The sequence below is a fragment of the Rhinoderma darwinii genome, chromosome 7 (genome assembly GCF_050947455.1).
Source record: "Rhinoderma darwinii isolate aRhiDar2 chromosome 7, aRhiDar2.hap1, whole genome shotgun sequence".
NCBI lineage: Eukaryota > Metazoa > Chordata > Amphibia > Anura > Rhinodermatidae > Rhinoderma > Rhinoderma darwinii.
Genome location: NC_134693.1, coordinates 67,110,676 through 67,132,819, shown reverse-complemented (window position 1 = coordinate 67,132,819; position 22,144 = coordinate 67,110,676). Strand labels below are relative to the sequence as shown.

Here is a 22,144-nt window from a genome sequence, read left to right as displayed (position 1 = left end):
GTGCTTGCCAACAAGGGTTTTGCCACCAAGTATTAAGTCTTGTTTGCCAAAGGGATCAAATACTTATTTCTCTGAGCACAATGCAAATAAATATATATAATTTTGACAATGTGATTTTCTTTTATTTTTTTTATATAATCTATCTCTCACTGGTAAAATTAACCTAGCCTAAAAATTCTAGACTGTTCATGTCTTTGACAGTGGGCAAACTTACAAAATCAGCAAGGGATCAAATACTTATTTCCTTCACTGTAACTATGATGCTAGGAGCCCGGCTCCCTGCACTGCGTTCGTAATGTGTTCGTGTGAATCCAGCCTAAAATGTATTTTGATTAATCTATTTTGACTATTGTATCACATTGTTTTGGCCTTTACCAAGTGCAAATTGTGCCTCCCTACTTCCTGTACCACGAAGTTATTGCCATGCCTTACAATATTTATGTGATATCCATTGGTTTATATATATTATTACCTTAACCTTATATGTGACAAGTATTTTCTGTTTACCTTAATATGTATATCGTTTCTGCGTTTACTTGCAGAGTTTGACAAAGGCCGGATTGTGGCCGAAACATTGCTTATCTCTAAATATTGCCTTATCCGAATAAATCATTTTTTGCATATTCACCCAAGGAGTTCTTGAGTTTATCTTCTAAATATTGCTCATATGCTAACAAAGGTGCATCAGAAAAAAAGGCTTCAATTTGCACGGCAGTATCGGAATCGGACCACCAATGATGGGCAAAGGGCTGCCTTCTCCGATGAGTCACGTTTTTTGCTTCATCGAACCGATGGATGTTGTCGTGTCAAGTGAGAAACATCAGAGAACACCTTGCAACCATTGTTGGAAGAATACAAGCTTTTTAATGGCATTCTCTGGGCCCACCCATCCATGTGGAAGGCACTCTGAACAGATTTGGGTATGAATACATCGTTGCAGATCACGTCCACCCATACATGCTGTTTGCCTTCCCTGGGGCAGATGGAATCTTACAGCAAGACAATGTGACATGTCACATGGCTAGAAATATCTGACAGTGGTTGGAAGAGCACAACCAAGACTTCAAAGTACTTCCCTGGTCCCCTAATGCACCAGACTTGAACTTAATTGAGCATCTGTGGTACCACCTCTATCGTCTTGTTCGCTCTATGGAATCTCCCCCACGCGCTCTCCAACAAATGTGGGGTACACTGCAGTGAGCATGGCTCCTTCCTGATCAGGCACATTTTAGCCTTGAGCCAATTTAAAAGAAAATTGTTGTTCTAGTACTCTTCCAACCTACATGTATTTGGTCTTGCTTTTCTCAGAACATATTGGGCTTCCATATTGTGTAAAAAAAGTATTAGATATATTTTACTTTTTTTTAAATATGGAAGAAAAAATGGGAATGTGATTTTAAGTGATGTTTTTTGACATCTGGTGCATGCCACCGGGTAAACACACATGAATACATATTTGGCAACCTCTGCCAACTTCAGCGATAACAAATATGTGTGCATTTCTTCCATGCTGGGCGCAAGGCGAAGCTTACAATGAAAGGTGCGCAAACTGGCTTTTGGAGCGCAATTTCCCAAAGCTAGTTTGCCGACACCACACGACCATTACAAATGTTGTGAAATGCCAAAACACTGTTAAAAGGGGTTGTCCAGTCCCAAAAAATTGATGGGCTATCTTCAGCATAGGCCATTAATATCTGATTGGTCGGGGTCCGACTCCTGGCACCCCCGCCGATCAGCTGTTTTGAAGAGGCCGTAGCGCTCGTACGAGTAACGCTTATCCTTCATTTCCATTACTGATCACACTATGAACTGCAGACACACTTGTAGCGGTGGTTCACTGTATTACAGCCTTCTCCCATTGAAGTGAACAGATTGTAATACTGTGAACCGCCACTATAGTGGTGTCGGCGATTAACTATGTGAGCAGTAAAGGAAATGAAGGGAAAGCAGCGCTCGTTGAGTGGTCTCCGGTTAAAGATCCGTGATACAGCTGTCCAGACAGCTGTTTCACAGAGCCAAATGCCAGCAGGGAGCAGCAAACCAGCTAATTCTGCTGGACGTTCCTGAACGTCCTTGCAGAGTTAAGTGCGTTACACCCGTACGTTTATAGTCTATGGGCGGTCCGCAAATGGTTAATAATATAAATATGCTAAAAAAAACCTGGAAAGAAAATATTGCCAATATCTTGATTTATTCAGTATCGAGTAAGAGCGCCACGTGCTGAAATACACACACACGCCTTGGCATGCTATCAATGAGGTTAATAATGGTTGTCAGAGGAATGTTATGCCACGTTTAATGCAATTGGGCATGCAAATCATCAAGATTGGCTGCTGGCAGCTCCCTTTGCAATTACGGACCAATGATGTGTCAGATGTGCTTAATGGGAGACAAGCATTGTCCTGTTGAAAATTGGCTTCTGGGACACTTTGGAGAAAATGCCATACCACTGGTTCCACAACCAAATCAATGCAACGCCGAAATGTTAGGTTACCTGAAATGAAGATTAGTGGGGTCCAGGTACCGTAAATTATGCCACCCCACACCATATTCCCGAGAGTAGGACTGGTGCGACGTTCCCTTGTGAAGGCCTCTTCATTTTATTGCCCTTTTGGTCTCCAGACCAATTTCCAGCTATAATTGCGTCCGAGACAAAAGCGGTACTCATCGCTGAAGAGGGTAGATCTTGATTCCAGCCTCAATTCTAATCTTACTGTGCACCATGATAGCCTTTGAGAGTGTGTGGTCAATGGAAAACCTGTAGCTGGACGTCTGGCTCGTAGTCCAATGTCGTGCAAAAGCCTTCTGATGGTTTCTGTCGACACTGGTTGCCACTTTGTTCCCTTTCGTTGTTGTTCTCCCAACCTCCAGGACACGCAATGTTGAACAGTGCTGACATCTCGGCCTAGGCACGTAGTGATCTGCTGGCGTGATAAATCAAGGTCTCTCAGTTCAAGGATTCTGTACCTCTCAGTTTGGGACAAGTGGAGATAACTGGCACATTGACGAACAGCAATAATTTTACACTACTTGATTCAATTTTTGAGTTTCTTTCAGTCTGGCTTTTATCCCCTTCCCACATGCATCAGATTTGATCATTTAAAGATCTTAGCGACACCTGCTACTTCCTCGATTTGCATAAGCTTAGTTTTAGCCCTACTTGGTGTTGTAATTTCAATGTTGAGGGGTCTATCTATCTACATTATGTATATATATATATATATATATATATATATATATACATACATACATACATACACTACCGTTCAAAAGTTTAGGGTCACTTAGAAATTTCCTTATTTTTGAAAGAAAAGCACAGTTTTTTTCAATGAAGATAACATTAAATTAATCAGAAATACAGAAATACAGTCTATACATTGTTAATGTGCTAAATGACTATTCTAGCTGCAAACGTCTGGTTTTTAATGCAATATCTACATAGGTGTATAGAGGCCCATTTCCAGCAACCATCACTCCAGTGTTCTAATGGTACATTGTGTTTTCTAACTGTGTTAGAAGGTAGTAAGGAAAGGAGGATACCTCCAGCTCACCAGTAGTTGCGTCTCCGAACACCTCACACGGATCCCCGCTACAGCCTGCGGTCGGTATATCAGGAAAAAGAAGGAAAAAATCCAGCGCTGTGTTTGATTAAAAAGGAAAACTGTTCCCAATTTTATTGCAGAAAATGGTTAAAAATTGCATGGAGACGCAGTCTCAAGGTATATATATTGAGCGGGCTGGATGACCTTGGCCTACGCGTTTCGAGCAAGCATGTTGCTCTTAATCATGGCAAAAGGAATAGGTTAGAAGGCTAATGGATGATAAGAAAACACTTGAAAACCCTTGTGCAATTATGTTAGCACCGCTGTAAACAGTTTTGCTGTTTGGAGGAGCTATAAAACTGACCTTCCTTTGTGCTAGTTGAGAATCTGGAGCATTACATTTGTGGGTTCGATTAAACTCTCAAAATGGCTAGAAAAAGAGAGCTTTCATGTGAAACTCGACAGTCTATTCTTGTTCTTAGAAATTAAGGCTACTCCATGCGAGATATTGCCAAGAAACTCAAGATTTCCTACAACGGTGTGTACTACTCCCTTCAGAGGACAGCACACACAGGATCTAACCAGAGTAGAAAGAGAAGTGGGAGGCCCCGCTGCACAACTGAGCAACAAGACAAGTACATTAGAGTCTCTAGTTTGAGAAATAGACGCCTCACAGGTCCTCAACTGGCAGCTTCATTAAATAGTACCCGCAAAACGCCAGTGTCAACATCTACAGTGAAGAGGCGACTCCGGGATGCTGGCCTTCAGGGCAGAGTGGCAAAGAAAAAGCCATATCTGAGACTGGCTAATAAAAGGAAAAGATTAATATGGGCAAAAGCACACAGACATTGGACAGAGGAAGATTGGAAAAAAGGGTTATGGACAGACAAATCGAAGTTTGAGGTGTTTAGATCACACAGAAGAATATTTGTCAGACGCAGAACAACTGAAAAGATTCTGGAAGAGTGCCTGACGCCATCTGTCAAGCATGGTGGAGGTAATATGATGGTCTGGGGTTGCTTTGGTGCTGGTAAAGTGGGAGATTTGTACAAGGTAAAAGGGATTTGGAATAAGCTATCACTCCATTTTGCAACGCCATGCCATACCCTGTGGACAGCGCTTGATTGGAGCCAATTTCATCCTACAACAGGACAATGACCCAAAGCACACCTCCAAATTATGCAAGAACTATTTAGGGAAGAAGCAGGCAGCTGGTATTCTATCTGTAATGGAGTGGCCAGCGCAGTCACCAGATCTCAACCCCATAGAGCTGTTGTGGGAGCAGCTTGACCGTATGGTACGCAAGAAGTGCCCATCAAGCCAATCCAACTTGTGGGAGGGGCTTCTGGAAGAATGGGGTGAAATTTCTCCCGATTACCTCAGCAAATTAACAGCTAGAATGTCAAAGGTCTGCAATGCTGTAATTGCTGCAAATGGAGCATTCTTTGACGAAAGCAAAGTTTTAAGGAGAAAATTATTATTTCAAATAAAAATCATTATTTCTAACCTTGTCAATGTCTTGACTATATTTTCTAGTCATTTTGCAACTCATTTGATAAATATAAATGTGAGTTTTCATGGAAAACACAAAATTGTCTGGGTGACCCCAAACTTTTGAACGGTAGTGTGTATATATATATATATATATATATATATATATATATATATATATAAAAAGATATCAGCAAACAAACACAGCACACCTCACAACGCTGTCAATCGAGCCATGTGCACATTGCCTTTAGAGAAAGAACGTTGCTCACTTTTTGGGGATTAACCCAACATATTCCCATTTACTCCGAAGTCCTGGTGCAGTTACTACCTCTACGTTTTCTTCTTTAATTATACGTATATATAATTATTTATATAAACAATAAAATGGCGACAGCACTCTGGGAACACCAATGCCACCGAAAACCCTAAATATAAATAAATATGCATTTTCTGCTGAATCTACTTACAATAGTGAGGTTCTTAGCGCACATTTTGATCAAATTGTGTTATCCCAAATTCCACAACAAGGTGACCTCACTTATAAGGTGGGTCTCTACTTTGAACATACAACCTAATCTGGGTCTGAGCCCTCAGAATATACTTGGGGAAGGTAGGAACCAGTTTTAAACTAAGTAAAATCACCCTAGGGCAGAATAGGAGGAGGGCAAGATAAAAAAAATGGAGGCAGTCACTTCCCCCACATACTAGTCCTTCTCAATAAATTAGAATATCATCAAAAAGTTAATTTATTTCAGTAATTCAATTCAAAAAGTGAGACTCATGTATTATATAGATTTATTACCACAGAGTGATCTATTTCCAGCATGTTCTTATTTTAATGTTGATGATTATGGCCGAGATTCTCTATGGGGTTTAGGTCAGGCGAGTTTGCTGGCCAATCAAGCACTGTGATACTGTGGTTATTAAACCAGTTATTGGTACTTTTGGTGGTGTGGGCAGGTGCCAAGTCCTGCTGGAAAATGGAATCGGCATCTCCATAAAGCTTGTCACCAGAGGGGAGCATGAAGTGCCCTAATATTTCCTGCTAGACGGCTGCGCTGACTCTGGACTTGATATAACACAGTGTTTATATTGGTTTCTTCAGGGGAAAATTTTCGTCTGAGGAAGAGGAGTCAGAATCTGACTCTAGTTCAACGCTGTCATCCAACAGACCCTCATCTTGAGAACTATACCATGTTCCAAATTATTATGCAAATTTTATTTTTCGCTGATTTTCCTAAATAGTCGATGCAAATGACAGTCAGTATAATCTTCAAGGCATCAACCGTTGGAGTATAATGCGCATTTTATTGAACAAATCTCCTAATAACAGATTATTTTTTTTAGAAGTAAAAAACTCAAAATGCACTGTTTCAAATTATTATGCACAACAGAGATCAAAACATTTTAAAGGCTGTAAAGAGAACTAAAATGGTAATTTGTTGAATTTGCAGCATCAGGAGGTCATATTTACAGAATTCAAAAGCTCTTTCAATAAAAAAAAAACTTAACAGGCCAAGTTACATGTTAACATAGGACCCCTTCTTTGATATCACCTTCACAATTCTTGCATCCATTGAATTTGTGAGTATTTGGACAGTTTCTGCTTGAATATCTTTGCAGGATGTCAGAATAGCCTCCCAGAGCTTCTGTTTTGATGTGAACTGCCTCCCACCCTCATAGGTATTTTGCTTGAGGATGCTCCAAAGGTTCTCAATAGGGTTGAGGTCAGGGGAACATGGGGGCCACACCATGAGTTTCTCTCCTTTTATGCCCATAGCAGCCAATGACCCAGAGGTATTCTTTGCAGCATGAGATGGTGCATTGTCATGCATGAAGATAATTTTGCTACGGAAGGCACGGTTCTTCTTTTTGTACCACGGAAGAAAGTGGTCAGTCATAAACTCTACGTACTTTGCAGAGGTCATTTTCACACCGTCAGGGACCCTAAAGGGACCTACCAGCTCTCTCCCCATGATTCCAGCCCAAAACATGACTTCGCCACCTCCTTGCTGACGTCGCAGCCTTGTTGGGACATGGTGGCCATTCACCAACCATCCATCTGGACAATCCAGGGTTGCACGGCACTCATCAGTAAACAAGACGGTTTGAATATTAGTCTTCATGTATTTCTGAGCCCACTGCAACCGTTTCTGCTTTTGAGCATTGTTTAGGGGTGCCCGAATAATAGCTTTATGCACACTTGCAAACCTCTGGAGGATCCTACACCTTGAGGTTCGCTGGACTCTAGAGGCACCAGCGGCTTCAAATACCTGTTTGGAATGGCATTTTAGCAGCTGCTCTCCTAATCCTATTAATTTGTCTGGCAGAAACCTTCCTCATTATGCCTTTATCTGAACGAACCCGTCTGTGCTCTGAATCAGCCACAAATCTTTTCACAGTACGATGATCACGCTTAAGTTTTCTTGAAATACCCAATGTTTTCATACCTTGTCCAAGGTATTGCACTATTTCCCGCTTTTCGGCAGCAGAGAGATCCTTTTTCTTTCCCATATTGCTTGAAACCTGTGGCCTGCTTAATAATGTGGAACGTCCTTCTTAAGTAGTTTTCCTTTGATTGGGCACACCTGGCAAACTAATTATCACAGGTGTCTGAGATTGATTACAATGATCCAAAGAGCCCTAAGACACAATACCATCCATGAGTTTCATTGAAAAACAAATAATTAAATGTTTATGACACTTAAATCCAATGTGCATAATAATTTGGAACACGGTGTATTGTTGGGTGATTGCATTCACTGGTTACATTTTCATGAACTGTTATTATTTGTAATACCAATGTTCTCTTGTGCTTTATAGAATATTTTTCCTGGCCAGGTAGCTTTTTTATTGTGTCTTCTTTATGTAACTTTTTGGTATTTCCTTATGGGAATTGGTCTGTGATCTGACTCTTTCCCCTTTTTTTACTACTCCATTAATAAATTATTTAATCTTATTACATACCCATGTGAGTGCTTGATATATCCTGGATGGTCTTTTTGTTTTTTCTTTTCTGCAGTGGAATTTTACAATATTTCCTTCACATGCTGTAGAAATTTTCCATGTGGAATTTGACCTGCGGTGGCGGATTGTGCAGATTGTGACTTCAAGAGGGAAGAAAAAACCGCAAGCATTCAAGTGTTGTGGATTTTGCTGCAGATTAGTCTATGTTCACATCTGCGTCAGGGCTCCGATCTATCGGAGCTTTCCGTCGGAACAGAGCCCTGACTGACACAAACTGAAACCGTAGCTTTCCGTTTCCATCACCATTGATTTCAATGGTGCTGGATCCGGTGCCAATGGTTTCAGTTTGTCTCCGTTGTGCAAGGGTTCCGTCGTTTTGACCGGATGAATACCGTAGTCGACTGCACAACAGAGACAAACAAAAACCATGGGCACCGAATCCGTCACCATTGAAATCAATGGTGATAAAAAAGGAAACCTCTGGTTTCCGTCTGTTCAGGGTCCCGTTCTGACGGAAAGCTCAGACAGAACGTCAGAACACGACCCCAACGTTGATGTGAACGAGGCATAAAGACCTTTATTTAAAAAAATAAAATACACATAATTGGTAAGAACCTGAACTATAAAATGATCATGTTATTTGTCCCACACGGTGAACGCCACAAAAACCATGCCAGAACTGTTGGATAAAAAGCGATCGTACACCGAAATGGCACCAATGAAAAACTACAGCTCTGCCCAAGGAAAAATATAAATGTAAGGGTCTTGGGGCTCGTCCACACGTAACGGAATTGCTGCGTATTTTCCGTCCGGAATTGCAGACTGAACATGCGCAGCAGAATACAGTAGCAGCAAAGTGGGTGACATTCAACAAATCTCATCCACACACTGCGTAATATTTCCGACCAGAAATTCACCTGCGGTGCTTATGTTTCGTACCGCAGCACGTCAATCCCTGCTGCGGAAAGTGGACTGAATTGCTGCGTTTTTCAGAGGAGATATCACCATCTCCAACATTGAGAAAAACACCGCAAAATACGCACCATTTTCTGTAGTAAAAAAAACGCAGGAAATGGCACGTTTTTTTTTTAGCAGAATGTCTGCTGGTTTCTATGGAATTGCTGCAGCACGTGTAGACAAGCCCTTGGAATGTGGCAACACAAATTTTTTTAAAAAAGCAGTTTTTCTCTGCAAAAGGAGTAACACTTAAAAATACCGCACGGTGAATGACGTAAAATAACAATGACAGAATACATAACATGGATGCCAACGTGGTGGCATTAAAAAAAAAAAAAGCCTTCATATGGAATCATAAAAAGTAACGGCTCTTGTAAAGGGTTAATAAATACATCCCAGTGTTTGGATACTACCGTAGTAATGGCTGCGGAGAACATGTCCACTAAAAAGAAGTACGCGACCGTTACCATAGCAACAATGGAGGCCGTGGTAGTCCAGCCTGTCTGCAGGACTCAGATGTTCGGGCTTTGAACGTGGGTTCTTCCCTGACTGCTCTTCTACTATCCAGCCCGGAGGCAGCCGAGGCTTTGGGCGCCACCTTTTCCCGCCAGGCGGCACCGGGCAGTCTCCTCAGGTCCCGAGCTAGCGCCGTGACGTGGCGGGCGGCGTGTGAAGCGGAAGCTGCTCTGTACTGTACACTGCCCGGGGAGTAATCTCCTGTATGTCTGGGACGGCACGAATGGCGGGCTGGGCTGGCTTCTCCGAGGACGAGCTCAGGAGGATGAGGTCTCGGCGAGGTACAGGATTCTCTGAGGTGTCGCGTGCGTTTTCATAGACGGCGCTGTTTATAGGTGGTTACTGTGTATCTGGGCTCCAATCTCTTCCACAGTACATGAACTCATTGAACATGTCTATCCCGGCGTAGTTGCGTTGAAAAGAATGTCCGACTTGGGGTATATGGTGAAAACGAATTTCATGCTCATATACTGTGGTACGTCCACCTGCAAATGGGTCCAACTGGCTGGATAGTCCCGTAGTCGGCTGTCGCGCACTGCTGGGCCACTAGGGCAGAGCATTATAGAGCCATAGGGACTGTGCGTGTCATTGGGGGGACCATCCACTATGACCTATATATGACCTAGTGAGGACTTGTCTTTATGACTGGGTTTTCTCATAACACCAGCCTAGCGATAAGCCATCACTATCTGTAATAGGAAAGAGGCTTTAACCCTTTCAGGAGTGAGCCATTTTTTTTTTTCATTTTAGTTTTTCACTCCCCGCCTTCCAAGAGCCATACGTTTTTTGTTTTTTCGTCAATGGAGGGGTGCGAAGGCTTATTTTTTTGCGGGTAGGATTGTAGTTTCTATTGACACCATTTAAACGACCATATAATGTAGCGGTCTGAAATTGGAAAAACCTCCATTGTCTTTAGGGTTTTATTTTTCGGGCTTTCACCGTGCAGTAAACTCGACAACTTAACTTCGTTCTGCGTCTCAATACGATTACGGTGGTACCAATTTTATATAGTTTTTTTATATATTTTACTACTTTTATAAAGAAAAAAATATTTGTTTTTGTTTTGTTACATACAAGTTTTTGATCACTCTTTGTTACATTTTTTTGAGACCTTTGTGATGCCAGGATTCTCCCCTCGGGACTGCTGTTCTGTATCATTTTGTTCAGCAGCTCCGCGGGGAGGGGGGCAGGGACTCCTAGGATCATAAATGTGTATGATGCCAGGAGTCCCGTTCACCTGTACCGCGGTCGGGCCGGGGAAACGCGTCCGACACTCGGGCCGATTTCTCACGGCCCGAACCCGGTCGTGTGCAAGAGGTGTAAGAACTCTGCGTTGTGATTTCTCCTAGAAATATATGAATAAATTGATGACTGGGTGTTACCATTCCTCTTGTCATAGGGGTGTGTTCCCTACACAGTCTCACTCTGTCAGCTCTGATTGGACACTGTCAGTCTGTGTAGGAAAACCCCCCCCCCCTACACACCCAGTTGTCAATTTATTCATACGTTTCTAGGAGGAACTGCACAACACAGAGTTGTAGGAAAATATGGTCCAGAATGGTTATATTATGGGGAATACGTGTCAGGAGAGATGACCGGTTCTCTTTAACCCCTTAATGACCGGGCCATTTTGCACGTTAATGACCAAGGATTATTTTTTGTTTTTTCACGATCGCATTCCAAGAGTCATAATTTTTTTTTTTATTCCGTCGACATCGCCGTATAAGGGCTTGTTTTTTGCGGGACGAGTTGTATTTTGTAATTGTACCATTTTTAGATGCTTATAATATATTGATTAACTTTATTTTAGGAGAGAATTGAAAATAAGCAGCTATTCCAGCATTAATTTTCACGTTATAAATTGACGCCGTTTACTATGCAGCGTAAATAACATGTTAACTTTATTCTATGGGTCGGCACGATTACGGGGATACCAAATATGTAAAGGTTTTATATGTTTTTTCTACGTTTGCACAATAAAAAGCCTTTTAGAAAAAAATTACTTGTTTTTGCATCGCCGCATTCCAAGAGCCGTAACGTTTTTGTTTTTCCGTCGATGTGGCCGTATGTGGGCTTGATTTTTGCGGGCCAATGTGTAGTTTTCATTAATACTATTTTGGGGTACATAGGACTTATAGATTAACTTTTATTTAATTTTTTATGGGGGGAATGGGAGAAAAGAGCGAATTTTGCCGTTGTTTTTTTTTACGCCGTTCATCCGGCGGTTTAATTAATGTGTTCATTTTATTGGTCAAGTTGTTACGATCGAGGGGATACCATATATGTGTATGTGTGATTTGTTTTGACACTTTTACTAAATCCACTTTTTGGGCAAAAAAAGTAGTTTTATTTGATTTTCACTGTAATTATTTATTTCTTTTTTTCTTAGTATACCAAAGCATTATTGCCTGTCAGTGTAAGGCCTCATTTACACGAGCGTGTGCGTTTTGCGTGCGCAAAAGGCACTTGACAGCTCCGTGTGTCATCCGTGTATGATGCGTGGCTGCGTGATTTTCGCGCAGCCGCCATCATAGAGATGAGGCTAGTCGACGTCAGTCACTGTGCATGGTGCTGAAAGAGTTAACTGATCGGCAGTAACTCTTTCAGCATACTCGACAGTGCATTCCGATCACCATATCGAGTAACCTGTTTAAAAAAAAAGAGGTTCGTACTTACCGAGAACTTCCCGGCCGTTGCCTTGGTGACGCGTCTTTGGTGACGCACCCTTGGTGACGCGCCTCTCTTGACATCTGGCCCCACCTCCCTGGATGACGCGGCAGTCCATGTGACCGCTGCAGCCTGTGCTTGGCTTGTGATTGGCTGCAGCTGTCACTTGGACTGAATTGTCATCCCGGGAGGTCAGACTGGAGGAAGAAGCCGGGAGTTATCGGTAAGTCAGAACTTTATTTTTTTTTTACACGTTCAAGTATATTGGAATCGGAAGTCACTGTCCAGGGTGCTGAAACAGTTTAACTCTTTCAGCACCCTGCACAGTGACTGTCTCCTGCCGGGTTCGGTCAAAACGAGTTCGGCCGAACCCGGTAAAGGTCGGTTTGCTCATGTGTAAGACACTCCGTTCGGATGTTTGTAAACAGAAAAGCACGTGGTGCTTTTCTGTTTACATTCAGTTTGACAGCTCTTGCGCGAATCACGCAGTTCGCACGGAAGTGCTTCCGTGCGACCTTTGTGGTTTTCACGCACCCATTGACTTCAATGGGTGCGTGATGCGCGAAAAACTCAGAATTTGAGAACATGTCGTGAGTTTTACGCAACGCACTCGCGCTGCGCAAAATTCACGCATCGTCTGCACTGCCCCATAGAGTAATATAGGTGCGTACGACACGCGTGAAAAGCACGCGCGTCACACGCGCTTATATTACGCTCGTGTAAATGAGGCCTAAAACTGACAGGCAACCTGTTAGGTCATGCCTACGGCATCGCCTAACAGGCAGTTGCGGAAGACAGACCTGGGGGTCGTTGTTAGACCCCCGGCTGTCATGGCAACCCGACGGCGACCCGCGATTTGTTAGAGGGGGCGCCGATCGGGTGACAGAGGGAGCTCCCTCCCTCTGTCAAACACATTAGATGCCGCTGTCACTATTGACAGCGGCATTTAAAGGGTTAAACTGCCGGAATCGGAGCGCGCTTCGATTACGGCAGTTGCAGCAGGAGCCAGGCTGAGTATAACAGCCGTGCTCCTGCCGCTGATCGCGTGGGTACAGTGACAGTACCCGCGCCATCACAGGACGGATATATCCGTCCTCCTGCGCGAACTAGCAGCTGCAGAGGATGGATATATCCGTCCTTCGGTGTTAAGAGGTTAAGGGACTCTAAACCTAAAAAAAGCCTATATAAAAATATCACCTATAGATATCCCTGCTAGACTTTCATCAAGCTACGGAAACAGCAATGTCGCTGAAATCTTGCAGGGAAGATGGAGCTCTTCCCGTCGTGCCTCCTCCTGACTGTTATCAGCAGTGCGCATAAGCATGACATCACTGCTGAAACTAGAGGAAAACTTTGGGGAAAGGGGCGGAGCTTAGTCGACATTCACTATGAGGCCGGATTCACACGAGCGTGTGCGTTTTGCGCATGCAAAAAACACGACGTTTTGCGTGCGCAAAAGGCACTTAACAGCTCCGTGTGTCAGCAGCATATGATGCGCGGCTGCGTGATTTTCGCGCAGCCGCCATAATTATGACACTCCGTTTGGATGTTTGTAAACAGAAAAGCACGTAGTGCTTTTCTGTTTACATTCATACTTTTGACTGCTGTTGCGCGTCCCACGGAAGTGCTTCCGTGTGGTGCGCGTGATTTTCACGCACCCATTGACTTCAATGGGTGCGTGATGCGCGAAATACGCACAAAGAACGGACTCTCTGCACGGCCCCATAGACTAATATAGGTCCGTGCGAGCCGCGTGAAAATCACGCACGTTGCACGGACGTATATTCCGTTCGTCTGAATAATCCCTAAGGGTATTTTCACACGTTTTATAAATACTGCAGATAACACAGTAGCAGCAAATCACCGCAGCAGAATACAGAAGCAGCAAAGTGGATGAGAGCGAACAAATCTCATCCACACACTGCATAAATACTGAGCGGAAAAAACTTTCAGAAATTGACCCGCGGTGCGGTTTTTTAATCCGATATCTATTGTATTTGCGTAAATGCTTATTTGTTGCGGGTTTTCCCACAGTTGTTGTGTTCTCTTGCGGTGGATTCACAGCGATATCCCCCGCAAAAAACCCAACTCAGAAAAAAAAATCCTATACTTACCCAGAAGTCTGTATTTCTTCCTCCAGGCCGGCCTCCTGGGATGATGTTTCATCCCATGTGACCACTGCAGCCAATCACAGAGTGTGGCGGCGGTCACATAGAATGAAACGTCATCCCAGTAGGCCGGCCCAGATGACGTAAGAGGGCCGGCCTCCTTGGATGACGTTTCATCCCATGTGACCGCCTCTGCAGCCTGTGATTGAAACGTCATCCCAGGAGGCCGGCCTGCTTCCACAGCGGACCTTCCGGACGAAAAATAACTCCACAGTTTGGTGCGGTTTTTCGGCCAGAATTCCCTGAAGTGCACAGGGCAGATACGCTGCATGATTTTACGCAGCATATCCGCACCCGTGTGAACACAGCCTAAGGTTGTATTCGTTATTAGCGGTCATGTCGCGGTTTGTTGAGATTTTAGATGAGTTTTATGTTTTCTTTTTGGCCTCAAGCAAACGACCATAATAGTTTTTACTGTCTGCAAATACGGATCCGATACACATCCGTAGCCGTCCGCAATTGCAGAAGTACCCACAGACTTCTGTGGGCGAGTCCGTGATGCAGTTGCGGACAAGAATAGGACACGTTCTATATTTTATGGATCATTTCTACGGCCCGGAACCACATCTGTAAATATCCAGAAAGGTGTCTGTGGCCAATAGAAATTAATGAGCCCGCAATTACCTGATTTGTAATTAAGGATGAAAATTACGGTTGTGTGCATGGGGCCTAAAGGGGGTTTTACATTGGGCGATTATCGTGCAGACGAGCGTTCATATAACACTCATTGCCGATAATTGCCCCAGGGCAGCGATCAGCAGATGAACGAGCAAATGCTCGATCATCTGCTGGTCCTGTCATTTTAAAAAAGGGAAATATTATTGTTTTTGGCAGCGCATCTCCCTGGAATCAGGAAGATGTGCTGCCGACCTGATAATAATGTATGGGGACGAGTGATCGGAGTAACGACGGCTCGTCCCCCATCCATAGCTCCGTGTGACAGTAGCAAACGAGTGCCGATCAGCGATGTCCCGAAAGGGTATGTTCACACGTAGAAAAAGAAGTGGCTGAAAATTACGGAGCTGTTTTCAAGGGAAAATATCCTCTGATTTCAAGGTGTTTTTTGAAGCTGAAAACAGCTTTTTTTTTTTTTTTTTCCTGAAGCTTTTTTTAATTTGATTTTCATAATGTCAATGAAAAATGAGCTCCAAAGACGCCTCAAGAAGTGAAATGCTACTTCTTTTTACTTGGCGGTTTTTGAATTCAGCAAAGTAAAAATTTACCTCATGTGAACAGCAGTGTATTTCTCATTGACTTCAATGGGAAGCTGTTTGTAGGCATTTTGATAGTGTTTTTCCAGGTGAATTTCAAGGCATTTACTGTGAAATATGCCTAAAACAAACTACGTGTGTACATACCCTTACGTTAGTGTGTAGTGTGTGGAAGACAACTGTGGTTAAATACTTAGGCCCCATGCACATGAACGTATTTTTGCGGCCGCAATTCACCCACAAATCTGCGGGTGAATTGCGTCCCCATTCATTTCAATGGGCCCATGCACACGACCGTGGTTTCCACGGTCCGTGCATTGCCCAGGAGCCTGGACCGCAGAAAGAACGGACATGTCTTATTACAGCCCTATTTTGCGGTCCAGGCTCATAGAAATGAATGTATGCGGCCATGTGCACGGCCCGCTATTTGCGGATGACACTCCGCGGCTGTCCGATCCGCAAATCGCAGCCGTCCGCCCCACTACGGTCGTGTGCATGAGGCTTTAGTTGTTTTTTTCCAGCGTTTTGTGTAACAATTGTAGAATTTTTTTTCCAGCTACTTTAACCCCTTCCCTCTTTAGCCACTTTTGACCTTCCTGACAGAGCCTCATTTTTCAAATCTGACATGTGTCACTTTATGTGGTAATAACTCCGGAATGCTTTCACCTATCCAAGCGATTCTGAGATTGTTTTCTCGTGACACATTGGACTTTATGTTACTGGCAAAATTTGCTCGATATGTTCAGTATTTAATTGTGAAAAACACCAAAATTTAGCGAAAAATTGCAAAAATTAGCATTTTTCTCAATTTAAATGTATCTGCTTGTAAGACAGGCAGTTATAATACACAAAATTGTTGCTAATTAACATCCCCCATATATCTACTTTAGATTGGCATCGTTTTTTGAACATCCTTTTATTTTTCTATGACCTCACAAGGCTTAGAACTTTAGCAGCAATTTCTCACATTTTCAAGAAAATTTCAAAAGGCTATTTTTACAGGGGCCAGTTCAGTTGTGAAGTGGTTTTGAGGGCCTTATATATTAGAAACCCCAAAAAAGTCACCCCATTTTAAAAACTTCACCCCTCAAAGTATTCAAAACAGCATTTAGAAAATGTCTTAACCCTTTAAACATTTCACAGGAATTAAAGCAAAGTAGAGGTGAAATTTACAAATTTCATATTTTTCTGCAGAAATACATTTTTAATACAATTTTTTTTATAACACAGAAGGTTTTACCAGAGAAATGCAACTCAATATTTGTTGCCCAGTTTTTGCAGTTTTAGGAAATATCCCACATGTGGCCGTAGCGTGCTACTGGACTGAAACACCGGCCTCAGAAGCAAAGGAGCACCTAGTGGATTTTGGGGCCTTATTTTTGTTAGAATATATTTTAGGCACCATGTCAGGTTTGAAGGGCTCTTGCGGTGCCAAAACAGTCAAAATCCCCCAAAAGTGACCCCATCTGGGAAACTAGACACCTCAAGGAAATTATCTAGGGGTGTAGTGAGCATTTTCACCGCACAGGTTTTTTACAGAAATTATTGGAAGTAGGCCGTGAAAATTAAAATCAACATTTCTTCAAAGAAAATGTAGGTTTAGCGATTTTTTTTTTCTCATTTCCACAAGGACTAAAGGAGAAAAAGCACCGCAAAATTTGTAAAGCAATTTCTCCCGAGTAAAACAATACCTCACATGTGGTAATAAACGGTTGTTTGGAGACACGGCGTGGCTGAGAAGGGAAAGAGCGCCATTTGGCTTTTGGAGTTCACATTTAGCAGGAATGGTTTGCGGAGGCCATGTCACATTTACAAAGCCCCTGAGGGGACAAAACAGTGGAAACCCCCCACAAGTGACCCCATTTTGGAAACAACACCCATTGAGGAAATTATCTAGGGGTATAGTGAGCATTTTGACCCCACAGGTTTTTTGCAGAAATTTTTGCAAGTAGGCTGTGAAAATGAAAATCTACATTTTTTCAAATAAAATGTAGGTTTAGCTAATTTTTTTTCATTTCCACAAGGACTAAAGGAGAAAAATCACCATAAAATTTGTAAAGCAATTTCTCCCGAGTAAAACAATACCCCACATGTGGTAATAAACGGCTGTTTGGACACACGGCAGGGCTTAGAAGGGAAAGAGCACTATTTGACTTTTTGAGATCACATTTAGCAGGAATGATTTGCGGAGGCCAGGTCACATTTGCAAAGCCCCTGAGGGGACAAAACAATGAAAACGCCCAAAAAGGGACTCCATTTAGGAAACTACACCTCTTGAAGAATGCATCTAGGGGTGTAGTGAGCATTTTGACCCCACAGATGTTTCATAGAATTTATTAGAATTAGGCAGTGAAAATAAAAACAGTCCTTTTTCTTCAATAAGACGTAGCTTTAGCGCAAATTTTTTCATTTTCTCAACAAATAAAGGAAAAAAAGAACCCAACATTTGTAAAGCTATTTCTCCCGAGTACGGCAATACCCCATATGTGGTCATAAACTGCTGTTTGGGCAAACGGCAGGGCTCAGAAGGGAAGGACCGCCATTTGGAGTGCAGATGTTGCTGGATTGGTTTCTGGGCACCTGTGGGCCCAAAACAGTGGAAACCCCCCAGAAGTGACCCCATTTTGTAAACTACACCCCTCAATGCATTTACCAAGGGGTGTAGTAAGCATTTTAACCCTGCAGGTGTTTTGTAGAAATTAGTGTGCGCTCAATGTTGCAGAGTGAAAATGGGATTTTTTTCCATAGATATGCCAATATGTGGTGCCCGGCTTGTGCCACCATAACAAGACAGCTCTCTAATTATTATGCGGTGTTTCCCGGTTTTAGAAACACCCTACATGTGGCCCTAATCTTTTGTCTGGACATATGACAGGGCTCAGAAGTGAAGAGTACCATGCGGAGTGGAGGCCTAATTTGGCGATTTACAAAGTATTGGTTCACAACTGCAGAGGCTCAGATGTGAAATAATAAAAAGAAACCCCTGATAAGTGACCCCATTATGGAACTGCACCCCTCAAGGCATTTATTAAGGGGTGTAGTGAGCATTTTCACCCCACAGGTCTTTTCCATAAATGAATGCGCTGCGGATGGTGCAAATTAAAAATTTATATTTTTCCCTAGATATGCCATTCAGTGGCAAATATGTCATGCCCAGCTTATGACGCTGGAGACACACACCACAAAAATTGTTAAAAGGGTTCTCACGGGTATGACGGTGCCATATATGTTGAAGGAAACTGCTGTTTGGGCACGCTGTAGGGTTCAGGGCCGAGGGAGCACCATTTGGCTTTTGGAGAGCGGATTTTGCTTGGTACTATATTTGTTTGAGTATTGCTGGTGTTTTATAATGTGGGGGTACATGTAAGCGGGGCGGAGTATATAAGGGGCATAGTCAGGTGGTATAAAAAAATAAAAATAATCCATAGATGTGTGTTACGCTGTGAAGCAATCCTTTCTGCACAGGCCGGTGTCGCACTGATAAATGGTGTCATTTCTTATCCCCCTTTTGGTCCACACTCCGCGCCTTTGTAGTTTGGGGAATTTTGCTGGGAAAGTATTATCCTGGTATAATACGGGCACCGTCGCTTCCATCGGATATGACTGGGCCCTCCCTTCCTGGTTCCCTAATTTTAGGTCCTTGATAAATCGCCTCTTGAAACAGAAGAAATGTTCTCCTCGGGCACAACTGCATATTTTTTTATTTCCTGACTTATTGGAGCCATAACTAATTTTATTTTTCATAGACGTAGCGGTATGAGGGCTGGTTTGTTGCGGGACGAGCTGTAGTTATTATTGGTACCATTTTGGGGTACATGTGACTTTTTGATCACCTTTTATCCTATTTTTTGGGATGCCAGGTAAACCAAAAAACGCAATTCTGGCACAGCTTTTTTTGTTTTTTTTTTATACAGAGTTCACCACGCATTATAAACTACATGTTACCTTTATTCTGCGGGTCAGTACGATTCCGGCGATACCTCATTTATAGAACTTTTTTATGTTTTACAACTTTTTGCACAATAAAATTACTTTTGTAAAAAGAATGTATTTTTTCTGTCGCCAAGTTGTGAGAACCATAACGTTTTAATTTTTTTGTCGACGGAGTTGTATGAGGGCTTGTTTTTTGCGGGACGAGCTATAGTTTTTATAGGTACCATTTTTGGATACGTGCGACTTTTTGATCACTTTTTATTGTAATATTTGTAGGGCAAAGTGACTAAAAAACAGAAACTCTGGTAACGTTTTTTACGGGTTTTTTTTACGCTGTTCACCGCGTGCAATAAATAATATAATATTTTGATACCTCCGGTCGTTACGGTCGTGGCGATACCAAATACATATGGTTTATTATTATTTTTCAATAATAAAGGACTTGATAAGAGTAAAAGGGGGATTGTGTGTTATTTGATTACTTGAAACTTTTATTGTTTTCAAACTTTTATTTTTTGCACTTTTTTTTACACTTTTTTATACTTTTTTTACACTTTTTCTCAAGTCCCACTAGGGGACTTGAAGGTCCAACGGTCAGATTTTTTTTTTTCTAATACATTGCACTACCTATGTAGTGCAATGTATTAGATCTGTCAGTCATTCACTGACAGCAAGCCGTTTAGGCTTCGCCTCCCGGCGGGGCCTAAATCGGCTTCCGTAATGGCAGAGCAGGAGACCATTGTGTCTCCTGTTGCCATAACAGCAGTCGCCAGTCCCGATTGCCTGTCAGGGCTGGCGATCTGCTTGTAACCGCTACGGTGCAGCAATCGCTTTCGATTGCTGCATCGAAGGGGTTAATGGCAGGGATCGGAGCTAGCTCCGGTTCCTGCCGTTACAGGTGGATGTCAGCTGTATAGTACAGCTGACTTCCACCGCTGATGACGCCGGATCAGCTCCTGACCCGGCGCCATCTTGCCGGCAGCTACGGAAGCCGATCAGGCTCCGCCGCCGGGCGGATCTTGACCGGCTTCGGTGCTAGGCAGACCGGGAGGCCAGTATTAGGCCTCCGGTTGCCATTGCAGCCACCGGAACCCCGGCAATTTCATTACTGGGGTTCCGATGAGCTGCAAACACCTTAAGTGCAGCGATCGCGTTTGAGCGCTGCACTTAAGGGGTTAATGGCGGGGATCGAAGCTAATTTCGGTCCCCGCCGTTACAGTCGGATGTCAGCTGTAAGATACAGCTGAGATCCGGTGATGATGGGACCGGCTCAGCTTCTGAGCCGGTGCCAAACGTTTGACGTACATGTACGGCAAGATGCGGGAAGTCAGTACTTTCCATGACGTACATGTACGTCAAATGTCGGGAAGGGGTTAAGGCCACACGCACACGATTCGTATTACATGTGGATTTACCGTACACAATTTCTTGTGGTAAATCCGCAGCATGATACAGTACCAGCAACATGATGGTATGTTCACACAACCTATTTTCAGCCGTTTTTCGGGCTGTAAATGCCCCGAAAACAGCTGAAAATGCGGAGGCTGAACGCCTCCAGACATCTGTTCATTGATTTCAATGGGAAAAATGGCGTTCCGTTCCCATGGGACGTTTTTTACGCAGCCGTAAAAAAAACTCCTCGTAGAAAGAAGTACATGTCACTTCTTGGGAAGAGAGAGAAAAAACACACGGCGCCACCTTGTGCAAATCAGTGGGTAAAGGATGAGACGAGAGGGCATGTATCATGCTCACCTAGGTAGGATGTAAGAAGGCATGTAGAACCACAGTGCTGCTGCCAGACGCGAGTCGGTATCCCGAAGGGACCGCTTTGTTGAAGGGAAAAGGAGGGGAAAAATGGATCTTTCTAAGGGCGCTGCTGCGTGGTGGAATTGATGAGAACAAAGTCCAGAGTATGATATACGAGAAGTTTTATTTCAATGAGTGGCTACGCGTTTCAACGCTGAACAAGCGTCTTCCTCAGGCCATATGCATACTAAGTTAACAGCATTTATATAACATGTGGGTTCAAATTAGCTTGAGTGAAAAAACCGCCAAATCTGACGGGGTCAAGGTGCGATCGTGACGTCACACCCGGCTTTTCTTCTTTCACTCCTCGCGCGTAGTAATAGAAACATAGTTGCAGATACATACATTCCTTTGTTAAAATACATAAAATACATTCTTGCGGACAGCACAGAGAAAGGAAATACAGTACGGAGATATTAAAATTAGAATAAAAATATCCAAATTTACGATCCAAAGCTCTGGTATATAGTTTTGTTAAGGGGGGATCGAATACTAAGGGATTAATGGTTTAAAGGGGGGGTTTAGTGTTGGTTGGTGATGGAAATGATGGTTTTAGCACGGACTTGAATGCACTGGGCGAGCACTTGTGTTACTGAGTAACACTGAAAGGTGCTAGGACGCTAATCCGTTGTCAGGGCAACCAAAGGGGATCGGAGCCACGGAGCACACTGAAAGAGCACAGCACATAAAATACAAAAAATACTTGCGGACAGCAAGAAGAGAGGAAATACAATAGGGAAATATTAAAAATAAAAAATGAATAATATATAATAAATAAAAATGAACATATCCAAATTTACGATCCAAAACACTGGTGAATAGTTTTGTTAAAAGGGGATCGAATGATAGTGGATTACTGGTTTGGAAAGGGGTTAGTGCTATT

General features: G+C 43.0%; 1 protein-coding gene and 1 long non-coding RNA gene across 2 annotated transcripts in view; one reads left to right on the top strand and one right to left on the bottom strand.

The window, feature by feature from the left end:
• LOC142657943 (uncharacterized) overlaps positions 1–10,005 on the bottom strand; it is a 43,721-nt gene extending 33,716 nt beyond the window's left edge. Inside the window, exons 1-2 of the long non-coding RNA XR_012850006.1 lie at positions 9,428–10,005; positions 8,004–8,143 (exon numbers count right to left, since the gene is read on the bottom strand). This is a non-coding gene — a long non-coding RNA (uncharacterized LOC142657943). The remainder of the gene's footprint in view (positions 1–8,003; positions 8,144–9,427) is intronic.
• GORAB (golgin, RAB6 interacting) overlaps positions 9,430–22,144 on the top strand; it is a 50,428-nt gene continuing 37,713 nt past the window's right edge. The window contains exon 1 of the mRNA XM_075833498.1: positions 9,430–9,757. Within this exon, the coding sequence (XP_075689613.1) occupies positions 9,682–9,757 (76 nt within the window). The 5' untranslated portion in view covers positions 9,430–9,681. The remainder of the gene's footprint in view (positions 9,758–22,144) is intronic.